This window comes from Mesitornis unicolor, unplaced genomic scaffold, assembly GCF_000695765.1.
Source record: "Mesitornis unicolor isolate BGI_N332 unplaced genomic scaffold, ASM69576v1 scaffold1175, whole genome shotgun sequence".
Lineage (NCBI taxonomy): Eukaryota > Metazoa > Chordata > Aves > Mesitornithiformes > Mesitornithidae > Mesitornis > Mesitornis unicolor.
Genome location: NW_010183232.1, coordinates 1 through 16,229, shown reverse-complemented (window position 1 = coordinate 16,229; position 16,229 = coordinate 1). Strand labels below are relative to the sequence as shown.

At 44.5% G+C, this 16,229-nt stretch overlaps 1 protein-coding gene across 1 annotated transcript; it reads left to right on the top strand.

Annotated features, from left to right (window-relative positions):
- Positions 1 to 3: 3 nt before the first annotated feature.
- On the top strand, positions 4 to 4,276 carry SLC35B1 (solute carrier family 35, member B1; the record flags this gene model as incomplete). Its single annotated transcript, XM_010184025.1, has 8 exons — positions 4 to 106; positions 294 to 424; positions 914 to 944; positions 1,130 to 1,287; positions 1,659 to 1,785; positions 3,122 to 3,228; positions 3,475 to 3,628; positions 3,971 to 4,276. Coding segments are annotated over 8 exons (864 nt in total), but the record flags the coding sequence as incomplete, so codon positions are not given.
- Between the last annotated feature and the right edge of the window lie 11,953 nt (positions 4,277 to 16,229).

Below are 16,229 nucleotides of genomic sequence, written 5' to 3'. Positions count from 1 at the left end.
AGCACACGGGGTCGGTACGGGGAAGGCGCGAAGCAGGAGAAGTTCAAGTACGCCCTGACCCTGGTGTTCATCCAATGCGTGATCAATGCCGCCTTTGCCAAACTCCGTAAGTCCAGGAGCTGCCAGCTCCGCTGCTCCAGACACCCGGCCCTGGGCGGGGGGTGTATCCCAGGAGGGGTGAAGCATCAGCAGGGACCGTGTCTTGCATCCCCAGTGATGTTCTCACGGTGCTGCGTGGCGGCGATGGCCGTTTGCTGCTCTCCTGAGTTTCCTCCTCTTTGTTTTCCTTGCAGTGATCCAGTTCTTCGACGCGGTCAAGGCGGATCGCACGCGGAGCTGGCTGTACGCCGCCTGCTCGCTCTCCTATCTGGGAGCCATGGTTTCCAGCAACTCGGCTCTGCAGTTCGTCAGCTACCCCACGCAGGTGGGCGGGGGATGAGGGCAGACGGCGTTAAACACCCACCTTAGGGCTCCGTTACCCCCTGATTTTGGGTACCCCAAAAGCAGGCGCTGTGCAGGGGCAGCTCACGCAGTGGAGGAACCGGCTGGGGAAATGACGTGGAGGGAAACTGTGATCTTGATGCTTATTTCTCCGTAACGGCTTCCGTGGGGCTGTGTCGCTGCATTTCAGTCGGTGCTGGGGGTGTGGGGAGAGGTTGAGAGAGCTCAGACCCTTCCAGAAAGGGAATAACAACCCCTAGAAATCAGGGGAATTTGCTAATTGGGAGTTGGTGCTAACGGGGAAGGCTTGAGATGGTGTCTGAAACCTTTGCTGTTAATTTAGCAGCTGCCCTGTGGCGAGGGGGGTTTTTTTGGAGTGCGTGGTACGTTTTCAGGGAGGGGTGCAGCAGGGTGGTCTGATCCCATACCATCATTGATATCTTGGTAATTACCACGCTCTTTTCTTTCACAGGTCCTAGGCAAATCTTGTAAGCCCATTCCAGGTAAGCAAATGGCACATTTCTTTGTTAGTGTGGATTTCTCGTGCCCTCAGCTCTCACAGCAGAGCCGCTGCCCCTCTGTCCACGGGAAGCACGAGCGGGGTTTCATCCATGTGTTGTCCCGTTGGGCTGAGTTAAAATCCCAGGACGGGGTTTTGGGAGCGGCTCGTGACGCCGTTTCTTTGCAGTGATGCTGTTAGGAGTGACTCTGCTGCGGAAGAAGTACCCGCCCGCCAAGTACCTCTGCGTCCTCTTGATAGTGGCAGGCGTGGCCCTGTTTCTGTACAAACCCAAAAAGGGGGCTGGGAGCGACGACCACGTCTTTGGCTACGGAGAACTCCTCCTGGTGAGTCCCGTCGATGCAGGAACAATGGCGGCACAGCCGGGGTGTGGAGCAGGGGGCAGGTACAGTGCAGATAAGGCCGTGTCCTTTGTACCTCCAGCGTAACCTGAAACTGGAGTGGAAACGCTTCCGCTGGAGGGCACCTGGGTTTGAGGGGTGTGCTCTTAAGCCGTGGTGTGAGATCAGCACACAAATCCGTGTGCATCCCTCTTAGCTCACGTTTTGAGGCCGTGTAATTGCTATTTAATGGGTGATTTGGCTGTAAAAAAAGGGGGAGAATCTCAAGATTTTCCCCAGAGAGGAGAAATAAAACCTGGAGGTTGAATAACCTGAAGGGTTTCTTTGCCTTCCCTTTTCTCCATCTCTGTTCACAGCTGCTGTCCCTGACCCTGGATGGGCTGACGGGTGTGTCTCAGGACCACATGCGGGTTCACTACCAAACGGGCTCCAACCACATGATGCTCAACGTTAACCTCTGGTCCACCTTGTTCCTGGGGGCTGGTAAGGATCACCCTGCAAAAAACACAGCCACCAGAGCCTGCCCTGGGAAGAGACAGTCTCCTGTGTGACCTGGTCTGGGTGATCTTGCTCTGGCAGGGTCATCCAGTCCAAGGTCCCTTCCAACTCCTAAGATTTTGTGATTCTGTGAAGAGTGCTTGTGTCACAGAATCACAGAGCGTTAGGGATTGGAAGGGACCTCCAAAGCTCATCCAGTCCAATCCCCCTGCCGGAGCAGGAACACCCAGATGAGGTTGCACAGGAAGGCGTCCAGGCGGGTTTTGAATGTCTGCAGAGAAGGAGACTCCACAACCTCTCTGGGCAGCCTGGGCCAGGGCTCTGTCACCCTCACTGAGAAGAAGTTTCTTCTCCAATTTCAGTGGAACCTCCTGTGTTCCAGTTTGTGTCCGTTACCCCTTGTCCTATCATTGTTTGTCACCGAGAAGAGCCTGGCTCCATCCTCGTGACACTCACCCTTTCAATATTTATAACCATGAATGAGGTCTCCCCTCAGTCTCCTCTTCTGCAAACTAAAGAGCCCCAGCTCCCTCAGCTGCTCCTCATAAGGGAGATGCTCCACTCCCTTGATCATCTTTGTAGCCCTACGCTGGACTCTCTCCAGCAGTTCCTGTCCTTCTTGAACTGAGGGGCCCAGAACTGGACACAATATTCCAGATGCGGTCTCACCAGGGCAGAGTAGAGGGGCAGGAGAACCTCTCTGCCCTACAACCACCCCTCCTGATACACCCCAGGATGGCATTGGCCTTCTTGGCCACAAGGGCACAGTGCTGGCTCGTGGTCATCCTGCTGGCCACCAGGACCTCCAGGTCCCTAAGTCCTGCTCCAGAAATGGGCCTAGAGCACTTTGTTTCAAATAACTTTGTTTCGTTTGGGTTTTTTTTGTATGTAAAGTCTGGTTGTTGGCTGTAGCTCTCCCCATGCCCAGCAGAGGACACAGCTCCACGCAGAGTGTGGCTGCTCTGTACTCCAGCCTTGCCTGGGCTTCGACCCGAGGGCTCTCCTGCGCCAGCAGAGGAGCAAACCATATCGACACAGCTTTCTACTCCAATTAGGAAGTAGTGCTTCTAATTAATTGCCAGGGACTGTTTTACAAGAACTGAATCTGCAGTTAATGATTGATTCTTTCATTAATTAACCAAGAAGGAGATCACTTTTTCTCCTGTTCTTCTTGTTTTCTGCTGAGTGGAATTTCAGCTCTGCTTTTAGGAGCTCCTGTTGGGTTACAAGCCTAAAATCTAAATTACACAACGTGGGGAGTGGCTCCTCGGGCTGCCTCTGGGCTCGTAATTCGTGCTTTTCATCTTGGTCTCTTTTCCAGGGATACTCTTCACTGGAGAGCTCTGGGAGTTCCTGAGTTTTACCGAGCGCTACCCCAGCATCGTTTACAACATCCTCCTGTTCGGCCTGACGAGTGCGCTGGGGCAGGTAAATGCGCTTCCCGTGTCCCGCAGGCGTTGCTGGGGTTGGTTTGCACGTTTGGGAGGTGCCAAAGTAACATTGCCTCGATTTCCACTGCTTTGGTGGTTGCTTTCTGTACAGGTTCCCTTCAGAATAAAACTGGAAATAATCAGGATTTGAAATAAGATTCTTTTGGCTTTTCACCTGAAAATACCACCTGCGTTGTACCTTTTCCAGTCCAAGTGACAAAAGGCATCTGTTTGTGTTTCACAGAGTTTCATTTTCATGACTGTGGTGTATTTCGGACCTCTGACTTGCTCCATCATCACCACCACCCGCAAGTTCTTCACCATTTTAGCCTCCGTCATCCTGTTTGCCAACCCCATCAGTACCATGCAGTGGGTGGGGACCGTCCTGGTGTTCTTGGGTAAGTCAAGTCAAACACTCGAGGTCTTGCTCTGTTAACTTAGAGATGATGGATAGCGAGGGGAAAGCTAAAAAATAGGAAAAAATCTCTAATTTTCTTAATGGAAGGGAGCATTTGTAGCCTCAGCAGCGGAGGAAAAGAGGAACAGGATTTGTAGCAGATCCATTGGGTCTTTTTTTCCCCCCAAGCCAGGTTGGGCACCGCCTCTGAGTGACTGTCAGTAAATTGGTGCTGGTTTTTCCCAAAGTTCAACGCTGATTTTCCCCAAAGTTCCTGGCATCGTGTTGGTTTGAAGACTGCAAAGAAATTTTCAATGCACATTAATTGTTCCTCTCTTTGTAGGCCTTGGACTTGATGCCAAATTTGGAAAGGGAGTGAAGAAGACATCGCACTGAGGAAGTGGTTGATCTCTGCAGTTGGAATGAACTTTTAATTTATTGTCTTGTACCTCAGAATCTGTTATGAAACTGGACTCAGGATAGGTAATCAGAAGGGGAGCGTGTGGGTTTTTTGGTTAGTTTTTTTTAATTCTGATTTGTCTTAAAAGTGTTATACTTTAGTTTTAACTGTAATTAAGCTTTTTTTTTTTGTCTGTAATCAAAGCTGCATTACTAGATCCTAGCAGCAGGATGAAATTCTTGCCTTAACGGGGAAAAAAAACCTTCATATCTTTATTAAAGAAAAAGAGATAATGGCCACTTTTCCAGAACTTTAATTTCAGTATCATTGGCTCATCCTGGGGAGAAACAGCACACATCTCTCCAAGGAGAGAGATAGTCTGAGAATGATGTTAGTTCTTTGGTGCGGCCTGGAAAGATCCCTGGATTAAAGGCCTTAAAGACACCCCCTTTTCTGATTGATTGTCTGATTTTTTCTGTAACTGAGTTGGTGGAGGAGCCAGTTGGACACTGCCATCAAGATAATATTTGTAAACATGAGCTACATCCTTTATCCGAGCCCGCGGAAAACAGAAGCAGCTCTTGGCATATGTAAAAGTTTACAGGAAACCTGTTTAACGAGCGGGGCCCCAATTAATTCTTTTCATCCCCCCCCCCGCTGATGAAGGAACAGGACCCTCTGCTGCTAAAACCATGCCAAGGTTGTGTGACAACGGCTTCTACGTGTTGAAATGGCCCTCGTTAATTAATCACCATCACGGTGAGCTCTCGCACACCCGCTCCTGAGCGCAGGCTCGCTCCCCAGTGCTGTACGGGGAGGAGTTGTTACCATAATGATGCCTTCAGAGTTGGAGAGGAAAATTCTCCAAAGAGCAAACTTTACACATGAAAGCGTGTTTCTGCCAGCTGTCGCTTGGTCTCCATCTGCTCGCTGGCTTTGGCCTTTTGCCCCTCCAGATGGGATCTTGATCTCTTTCCTGCGTGGCTGTTGTTAAGTCTCCCTTTTTATCCCCTGCTTTACCCCCACCTCTGGTGTTTCTTACAACGTTTTTTGGCCTCAAATTTGGTTTTCATTGAAGCTGTCGTACTATCTGACACCTCTACTCAAACGGCACGTTTCTTGCAAAGTTCAGCCCGAGGCTATTAAAGGGTTTTTCTCTGTCACCTTCACCTCTTTGCTGACTTACATTGTCTGAAAGGTCAAGCGAGCAGTAGCAAACAAACCCCTTCTCAGTACTAGCAAATCCTGGAGTAAAAGCTGCTGGGACTTAATGCCATGGCTGCTGCCTGATGGACACCGTGTGCTGGCATCTGCTGCTGTCTTCCCTGAAGACACTTAATCCTTCCCAGTATCTCTAAGGTAACGAATACTATTTCCAGTTTACGAAAGGGAGCAGAGAAATTGCATGACTTGTTCATGATCACTGCGGCAGAGATAAGAATTCGTTATCTTTTGTGTGTGTTAATCATAAAAGTATCTTTTCTCTCTGTTCATAGGACTTGCGCTCCTCTGTCTCTTAGCACTGTCCTAAATTTAACCAATTCTCAAACTCAGCAACCAAAAAGGACAGAAGGATCCTAGGTGAGCTCTCAGTTCCGTTAGTTTTGCAGACTTGTTTTCCCTCCTATTAAATTAGTAATCTAGTGGAGGAATAGACCCAGCTTCCGCATCACTGTGCAAATACGAACACCCGAAAAATGCTTTATAAATCACTCCCTCAACCATCCTCCTCCTCCTGATAATCTTGGGATTTCTGCTCAGACATGTCTCCTGTTACGAATATTTGAGTCATTGCTGTTAGAAACGGCCGCTCTATTCTACAGCGTGTGCTACAAATCAAGGAGAAATCACTTTCTTTTGATTCCACAGAAGCAGAATTGCGCATTAGCAATAATTCTGTGCTGACTGAAGCTCTTGAGAACGTATGCGATCAGAAATTGAGGGAGTGAGATAGCAGCAGCCTTTCTCCCCTGTGCTGTCAGTCTGTTATCGGCGATCTCCTTTTTTATTTACAGCACCTCAAGCCAAATTGCCTTTTCTGTGTGCAGAGACTGCTCTTCCTCAAGTCGTATTCTCCTTTCCCCCTGAGTAGGCGTAGATCTAGGAGAGGCTGTGACTTAAAAAACCCCCAACACAACTAAACCGCACACCAACCAAACCCCAAAGAATTCGTGTTGAAAAGAAGCCAACTCAGTTTCAAGGGAACTCTTGCTCAAAGCCACAAGTCTGTCCCCTTCCTGTCACTGCTGCAGCCCAGACGACCAGCAGGAAGAATGGAAGCTGGGAGCTTCCTAGGGTCTATTTTCAAAGCCAAGATCTGTCTTCACCAATATCTTCAACTCGTCTGTATTCAGAGCACAGATTTAAAGATCAGTCTGCCAAGAAGAAAGAAAAGAAAGGAGATTTTCTCTCTCCTGATTGCTGCAGGCTCCCTTGACCCACTTTAGCTCTAAAGCCTATTCCTGGTATTGCTCCAGCTCGGTTCTTGCTGCGCCTCCAAGTCTTAGTCAATAAGGATTTCTTAAAACAAAGGCAGCTCTTGTACCCACCTTGAGTCTGAATCCTCTGGATTTCCTTGGACAGCTCGCTGTCTTCTCTCCAGACCTCACGTACTGCGAGATCCCAGAGGAACCTACAAAAGCAATTCAAGAGGCTATTTTCAAACCGGCACTGGTTTTTCTTCTTGGATGGTTTTAACGACACTGCCATAGAACAGGTCCCCAGTGCTGAGCTGCCAGGAGGGTTGCTGTAATTCCTCTCCCCAGTGACAGACTGGTTACCACACTGAGAAGCCTGTCTGGTGGCTTTTGGTGTCTGTTCCTGCTTGGGTTCAGCTGTCTTTTTGAATAAAGACAGGTAAACTCCAAAGGACAGGGTCTTTTATTTCTGGTGAAGTGTCAGGAAAGGTTTTCAGTCCTCAAGTAAGAGACTAGCGATGTATAAAGTGTTGACAGAACTTACTGTAGGTTATCCAGATACTGCCTGACATCTAGGGTATGGCTGTGCAAAGGAAGCTTTAACTACTGCTGGGAAGTTATATTTTGCTTTTTTAGAGAGGGAAGTGATCTGTGGTAGCATGTGCACCTAAGAGCAGTTTAGAGGTGTCAAAGAATTAAAGCCCACTGCCCAGGTTCTCTACCACCAGTCTGGGCTTCACCAGTTCTGCCATGACTCAGTTTGTCTCTGCTTTTTTTAGATGTCTTCCCATTTATTAGAAGGTTGCCAATCTAGTTAAATAAAAAAGACTACCTTGTTCTTTTTAGCCCTGTGTGCGTGATCTTTCTCCAGCTGTAAGCAACCAATAGTTTTGTGACAATGTTGTATTTTCCGAAATGAAAAGGTTTTGTAAAGTGTAAAACACCACCCTTTGCAGCCAGGGTGGTAGGGGCTTGAACACTCCCTGTGTAATGTTTTGAGTTTGGGCTGACTTGCCAAGGAGTTACTAAAGGGAATGTACTTGTGGCTTTCTTCTTCCTTAGCAGATGTGACTGCTCTTTCTCTGAGTAGAAGAGGAAGGGCAATCGGTTGAGTAAGAGATGAGTTCATTAAATGCCTGAGACAAAGCCCTGCAAGTGCAAAATGTGAAGGTCAGACGGAGAAGTTATGACGAGAATCCATCTTATTTTCCACTTTTTCTTGGCTGCAGGGTCCCAGCCCCGAGCCCATCTATGACTCAGCCAGTTACCAGCAGGGGGAACTCTCATTTCAATCATTTTCCAGAAATACAAGGAGAAAAACAACCAAAAAGCAGTTCCTCTTTAATTAGCGATGTAACTGTACTTGTAGAGTCTTTGTGCTTACAGTAAAAACATAATGTGGAAATCAAGATCTTCCTCCATTTTTATTCTGTGTAATTCTTTTTGGCCATCAGCAGAGATTACATTGAAGCAAAGTCGTTAGAAGCTTTCAGATGATCATGATCTCTCCTGCAGAACGGCCCTCATTACAAATAGCACGGGGATAAATACCTGCACACCTGCATGTCCTCTCGTCCTCAGGTACCACAAACAGCTGCGTTCTGCACAGCAGCAGCCACTGGCATCGCGGTCGGTGTTTTTTGAAAACATTTCTGCCAGAATTCTCCTAGGAACCTTGTCAGTTCTTGGTGGTTTCAGGGAGATGAGAAGAGTCATGCACGTACTGCGAGTAAACAGCAGATTACACTGCTGCTCTGCCTCTTGTCCCTCCAGGAGGAACTCGGTGATGCATCAACTAAGAAAGGTGAAGTTTTATTTCGTGGCTAACTGAGACATGGCATCCGCAGGGGGGAAATCTTGGCAGCTGTGTTCCTTTTCCTTTCATCTTCCTTGTTTTTATGAGCTCCTTCTGGAAATCCATCAGCAGATGGTTAAAATGCCCCAAATGTTTAGAGAGCACATAGGACAAGGTAGGTGATACTGTATGTGTGCGTATTTTGTAGAGGTGGATATAATGGTACAACACTGATAATTTTCTGGTCACGGGACAGTAAAGACTCGTCCTCAAATCACAACAGTTAAAGGGATAAGGGAGTCATCATTACTGCTTTGAAATCCATTAATTAGCAATCTTGAAGGTACCACTTTAAAAACCCCACATTCTTCAAGAACAGCTAGGATTTACGCTGTGCCACTGAGTTAGGAGTCGGTGGTGATGGGAGCTTTTCCTGCAGGACTCCACGCGCTTGCAAAGGAAATGGGAATTTCCGACAGATTTCACAGACTGAAAAGCATGTGAGAATCAAACCAGCACCCATCAGGGAAAATACTCACTGGCTTTGGAGTCCTCCTTTAGCTATATTAAGTTTATGCTGATGAGTAGCAGGAAGAAGTTTTTTAAGGCCGATAGGGATGGGATATGCATTTGAAATATAAACTCTTATAATAAACAGTTTCATGCTTAGATTTACAGTGCATAACTAATAGAATTTCAGCATCAGTGAGCCAAGGATGCATCTAAAGAACAGGAAAACCAAAAATTGCCTCAGACTGAGATGACCGTATGTCACACTGGAATGAGATATTTAAGGTTTTAAATATATTATGGAAAGATTAAGATGAAAAGTGCATTTAAGGCTTCAGAATTAAAATTAAATGGTCATGGTCATCTGGTTTTTTCTCCTTTCTTTTGCTATGCTTTTCTGCAGTGCTTTCAATGTAATTTTCATTCTTTTTGCATATTTATGCACATATAGGATCCTGAATGCTTTCAGTACCTTCATCATCACAGCTCAGTTACTTTGGTAAGCTCACAGCCTCTTTCCAAAGTTTTAATGAGCACTTAACTTGTTTTAAAGAAAAAAAAGAAAGCGTTCAGAAAACAGCATGGTTTTAATACACAGTACTTGCTGAAATGCTGACTCAGTCAGTAGAGGAGTTTTGCTAGGAGAAAGTTAAAAAAGCCAGAATCGGGGATGGTGGCGTGGTTTGGTTTTTGTTTTTTGCCTGGAAGTAGGTTCAGGTCCTTTATTGGGTCCTCAATTCCTCCAAGAGCAGCACAAATGTGCACCACTGGGCATCTGTAGCGGCCTCTTCCCATTGACAGCAGAAAACTGTCCTCCAAAGGACTATTTCCCACCTACAATTAAACATTACAAGGCAATAAAAATCACAACCCTCTCAAGTACTCTCAAACAGTAGGGATCGCTGTCTCCAGTTTGTGGCAGTGGAAAAAGCAGTTTGTGTCCCCTGGCAGCGTGACTGCCTGACATTCATTAGCCAAACTTCTAAAAGTCACTTCTCAGAACAACTCAAGCTGCTTTCCAGGCAAAGGCTGCCCCTCTTAGTGCTTATCAGCTTGGAGGAGCTGAGTCTGCTTTCCAGACAAATTTTCAGCCTCCTCTGATTTAGTTTATGCTCAGAATTGTAGTGTCACTCACTTTCTCCTGATGTCTTGAGAGATCTCTTTCAGAGCACGTGATCGGCTGTAATTTGTTAATTAGTTTTACAGTGGATGTGGCAAGAAAAACAAAATGCTGGTGTCAGGATTAAGAAACACCACTGATGTGGATTAGCAGATTCTGCCCGTGCCTTAGGAGCTGGGTGGCGATCCCATGGCCTGAAGTGTTTAACTGATCACTAAGTTTATTTTTGTATGACAGCTGAGCTAGATCTGCAAAACTGGAGAGATGTAAAACTGATCTGAACACAAAGCACAACTGAATGACCAACTTCTCTGAATAATGAGGTTGGGCACTTAAAATTAGCACATAGTTTTGGCATAAGCTTTATTTTCTCTGGTTTGATAAATTCTTAGATGTCTTTTTTCCCCCTCTATATTGCATGAATCATCACAATCACAGAGATACTGGCTAAGATCACTTCATTAATATTTCTAAGCAGCAAGACACCATTATCTGATAATTGAGGAAATGGCCAGGAAGATATTCTTTTTGCAGTCAGTAAATATTTTAGGAAGCGTGAGTTACATAAAGCTTGGGAACCTATACGAGAGGGAATATTTCATTTAATCATTTATAAACTTACCCAGTCACAGAAAGGGATAGCGCAGTCCAGTGAAAACAGGAGTTCTGTCAATGCTGGAATTAGCAACCTCTGCTTGGATGGAATGTGGTACAAGGCAATGATCTTCGAGGCCCCTACTTCTTGTTTTTTAACCTGGTTGGAAAACACTGCTTTAATTAGAAGTTATTGAGGGATGGGGTAGGAAGATAGGAATATCAAACAACATAAGCTTTGTCTCCTTAGGAAACTGGGTTAGAGATAATGTGTTCATACAGTTAAAGACTATGGCATGCAGGTATCTACAATAGGACCAACATATTACAGAAAACAACCCTACTTTGGGCTGCTCTTCGTGGCTTCTGAATGCTTGGTATGAAATCTCTGTTCTAGAAAACTGAGTGCATCTTCAAGTGAAATTAAACATCTGAACACTCATTGCTGCTGTTTTGGTTGCAGTAATTAATGCCATAAGAGTCATTGCAGGACATTGCTAATGAGAAGGCAAAAGCAGAGGGCTGAGTAGCTCCACGTTAAGCCCTTCAGTTCTGCAGGAATGGTCTGGAGTTGCAGTAAGTCACTATACTTGCTAGAATCTGTGCAGTAAAGTGCATATTGACAGCTAATATTAATCTTCATCATTGTCTCCAAAGCACAAATTTAGAGCTCTTGTCTGTTCCACCAGCATTAAAAAGCAAACCAAGACCAAACTGTTGTCTAGTTATGAATCCCGAGGCTGAGTAATTGAAAAATTCTTAGTTTGCGGATACCTTAAAAATCCTGCCTTTTCTGTGACTTCTTATTCCCTGCAAGATCCAGACTGCAAATGCAGTTTTACGTTTTTCCTTCACTACATCACTTCTCCTCATTGTTCCCTACTTTTTCTTACTGAATTTACTTCCTTTTTTGTTTCCACAGCTGTTTGAGCCCTTTATGCTCATCGATACTTTCATGCTCTGTTATACAGAGTGACTCTCATCCTCGATTTTCAAGTCTTTTGTCCAATTATCTCTCTGTACCTGTAGACAGGGAAAACGTCAGTGATAAAAACCTCCAGTCTCTGTTGCAGTCCGTTCCCACTTCTGCACTGAGGAAGATTGCTGTGATAATACTGAAGATTAATTCTTGTTTGTGGAGAAAAGCTGGTTTGAATAACTCGGAGGACTTTTGACAATGTTCTGAGCTCCTCTACTCTGCAGGTGCTAGCAGAGTTAACAGCATCTTGGAGAAAGGAAAATAATTTCACAGACCATTAGGGCTGGTGGGAAGCAGCAGGATCAGGTTTTAATGAATACAGGATCAAAAGCATCTTAAAGCAAACCAGCACTGAAAACAAGAGCAGGCTCATCAGGGAAGACAGGAGATGCTTCTAACGAGAAACAAAGCATCAACTCAAAGACATTAGGGAGTGACTTTCTCACAATACTGCATTTTAAAGTATAATTTCCTCTTCTAAAAAATTAGCTTTGATTCTTTTCCAATACCTGTAAAATTAGCTCTATGAACAGATTTCCTGCAATTAAAATTTCTGAGTCAGTTTTTCCAAAGATTTTTTAAACAGCGTTTGTTTTCTCACAGATAGAAGTAGTTTGTAATCACAGCAACGATGCCTAAGTTATCTCTCAGTGTTTTGAAGTGAGGAAAGCAAATTCTGACAAGAAATACGCGGAGCAGTAAGCTCAGACCTGAGAGTGGTTTGTGTGTGGAAAAGGAGACCGCTCCACCACCACGCGCTTCCTCACAGCAGCGCTGATCATTGCTGTGTTTTGTACTGAATTTAACGCTGTATGTTTTGTGCTACAGCAAATTTATCTCCTCGTGTTCCAAGGGGACATAGGTGCTACTGGATCCAAGCGCAATGAAGGTAGGAGCTCATTGCTGAAGTGATGATGGCAATGATGGTGTTGAGCACATGCATAACCAGAAACTGGCAACACTTCAGTGAACTTTCAAGTCAGAAAAGGCAGTTAAAAAAAAAAAAAGGTACCTGTTATTTTATACATCTGTTGCACAAGAGTTGTTTTAGGTCATAGTTTTGAATCTGGATGCCTAAAACCCACCAAATTCCTATACTTCTGGTTTTCTGCTTTGAAACTGGAAACAGTTTCCCAATTTTGCGTATATATATATTTGCTGAAGTGATGATGGCAATGATGGTGTTGAGCACATGCATAACCAGAAACTGGCAACACTTCAGTGAACTTTCAAGTCAGAAAAGGCAGTAAAAAAAAAAAGGTACCTGTTATTTTATACATCTGTTGCACAAGAGTTGTTTTTGGTCATAGTTTTGAATCTGGATGCCTAAAACCCACCGAATTCCTATATTCCTCTGGTTTTCTGCTTTGAAACTGGAAACAATCAGTTTCCCAGTTTTGTCTATATATATATACATAGACATTATATATATATATTACATGTATAAGCTGCCTAACTTCTCTACACTTTGAAAAGTTTTAAAAGATGGGTAATATTTAACTTCTCCTCCTACTCCATGCAACATTGAAGATGAGTTAACTTATAGTGAAGGAAATGTGGGGATACTGGACTCCATCTAGCTCAGTAGCTGCTCTTCAGTTGCAAATTAAAGTTTGAGGAAAAGGGTTGCAAGAGAAAAAGCTCACCAGTTTCCTTTCCCTGGAGGATCCTCAGACTTACGTGGTTCAAAGAAGGCAGCATCTCAGAAGCGTTTCCTTTCATCACAAAGCGTATCGGCACTTACTGTCCTCTGGTGTGCTCCGCTAGTACCAAAGCTTAGGCTCCTTTGACAAGATAAATAATAACGCTGGCTTTGTGCTGGGTGAGGAGAGCGCGCGACATTGTCAAGAGGCTGGAGATAGCCTAGCAGAAGCCAGACTGGAAGGATAACCTGTTAGACACTATGTTTTTAATTGGCTGCAACACAAATATTACTATTTCACAATGAAACCATCAAAGCCTAGAATATAAAAATTCATTTTAGCTCTTCAATTTAAAACAAACAGTCATGATATCCTAAACCAAGCAACGATTCCCTTACTGTCTGTAAATATACCACAGCATTCCTTTTGCTTTACATATGGAAAACGAGTCGTACGGATATGTCACTGGTATAAGCAGAGGTGAATCAAGTAACTTCCAGTGTTTGTGTGACTGTTGCATGTATAAAAGCCTCATTAAGCTTCCCCAGTGATTGGAGACGGGTTTTGTTTAGAATGGGTTTGTTTGTTTTGGTAACAAAGATAGCAAATACAGGAAATAATTAAATAACTGTGTTTTCATACTCCCCTGATCATCAGGAGCCTATATGAGATTTTAATTAGTGCTGCATTTTCAATAACTCTGTATCCGTACGTGTTGCAGATTCTTTCCTGGATAACAGGGAGATAATTATGAGAATCCTGTTTTTCAGTCTCTCACTAAAGGGATGGCTGATGTATTTAATCATGATGTAGAAATGCTGGCAGCTTTCTCTGAGTTCAGTCTCTCTCTAATTACATTTCTAGATTTTTTAGTAAATTGAAAGGGAAAACGTAGGAACAAAATAATTAAAATCAAAGAGGAAGTGAATATTAAAAAGCAGGAGCTATTTAAAATTCTCGCACACAGCTCTTTCACGGACATCAGTTTAATCAGCTTCACATAAAAATCAAACTTACATCTACACCTCCAAACCTATATGTGTGGTAGCATTTCCCGGTTCCTTTCATGCAGAAAAAAACCCCACCTGTCTTGTGTCATTCAGGTGATACCGAGAATTACACCCAAAGTGAACGCATTTGAGAATTCGCTATGCACAGTAGTGTCAAAACACAACACGCATCAGCATTTTCCCATGCAAGCTTTCAAGGTTCAACCAGTGCCCGCACTCAGGAATTGCCCAGTGGTTTTATTACAGAACGCTATTAAAGACAGGAGGTGGTAGGGTTTGTGAAAAGTAAGTGACAGTATTTCACTTCTATCTGCCACCGAGGAGGACAGACTTGACCCTAAGTAACTTTTTCAGATGGAGGAAAGGTAAAATTCAATCTTCATTTCCACAGATACCCAATTTAATTTTTAACATCCTGGGAACAAGAGAATTTTGATCAGGAGAACGTCAGAAACCACAAAAGAGGTTGACCTCCCTACTGCCAAGTGACACATGGCCAGTGGGGAATTAAAGGAGACATTTCTGTTTGTTCTGTCTAAAAACCCTTTGTATCAAGAGTCCGCAGCCACAATGCCCTAATGCAGGAGGGGAGGGGGGAACCTCTTTTGTTTTCTCTAAAACCGGTGCTGTAATTTCCTTTTGTACTTCAACTATAAGAGAATAAACACATCAGTAAAAATCCACAGCTTATACTGGGAATATAAAATCCAAGATAATGGATAGGCTATGAAAATAAGTTTCTAGGAGAAATGTGTAGCCAGAACAGGAATGCTAATACCAATTCTGTACTTCCCAAGGGGCAGTTTTATGGCATTTCTTCATTACAATGCAGCATTACCTGCTGTTTTGTCACCATGGGCAGCAGTTTGTGAAATGAAAGAATGAAGCAGGGTCCAAGAATTGGTCACGACTTGGATGAGACGCTTGCCAGGAAAACCCAGGACGCTGTAGGAAACGTTAGCAATAACCCAGGCAATATTCTCCGAGTCAGTAGCGGACAAATGTGGCAGCCTAGTGCACAGAACCAATTGTGCCAAGCAGCAGCATTCTTTATCTGAGAAAATGAGATATGAGATAAAAAGACTTTGCACCTTTCATTTAAATAAGTGCAGCTGTGAATCTGTAACCCGGCTAATTTGGTTATTGGGGTGTTTTGTGAGGAATTTTATTAATTCCCTATTGGGCTGACACTGGCAGAAAAGAAAGCCCAGCTCTGGATAAGCTTCTCTACAAACATTTCAGTAATTAAGGGCTACTAACAATGGCAATTTTGCTTCCTCTGGTTGCAAACCATTATAAATTAGAAGACCCATACATAGATAAGATCTTAGGATCAGAGGATAATTTGGGTTGGAAGGGACTTCAGGCCATCATCTGGTCCAACCTGCTCAAAGCAGGATCACCTGTGGGATCTGACAAGTTTGCTCAGGGCTTTATTTAATCAGGCCTTGAAAAAAACCTCCTGTAGAGACTGCATAGCAACCAGTCCAAATGCTCATATGTGGTCACAATGGAAAAATTCCTTATATGCAGACTCATGAGCATCTGAGGGAACGGAGGTTGTTTAGCCTAGAGAAAAGGAGACTGAGGAGAGACCTTGTCACCCTCTACAATCCCCTTAAAGGAGGGTGTACAAGATGGGTGTGGGTCTGCTCCCCCTTGTGACAGGTAATAGGACAAGAGGAAATGGCCTAAAGTTGTGCCACGGGAGGCCTAGGTTGGACGTTAGAAGAAACAATTTCACTGAGGGGGTAATTAAATACTGGATAGACTTCCCAGGAAGATGGTTGAATCACCATCCCTGGAGCTGTTCAAAAGACACAGACATGGTACTAAGGGCCATGGTTTAGTTCCAGATGGTAGAGTTAGGGTATGGTTGGATTCGATGATCTTAAAGGTCTCTTCCAACCAAACAGTTCTACAAACAAGAGAGGAAAGGTGAAGCCAGGCCACACCACAACTGCAAGTGAATCAAGCACCTTCCCATCTCCACTAATAAATAAAACCCTACACCAGCTTCAAGCAGGACCCTCAACCCTCACACAGCACCAGGAGATGAGGTCTCCAAGGCCGAAGGAGGGGAGCACAGCCCTCCATTATCTCAGGCAGCCAAGTACCCACAGAGCCGCCATGG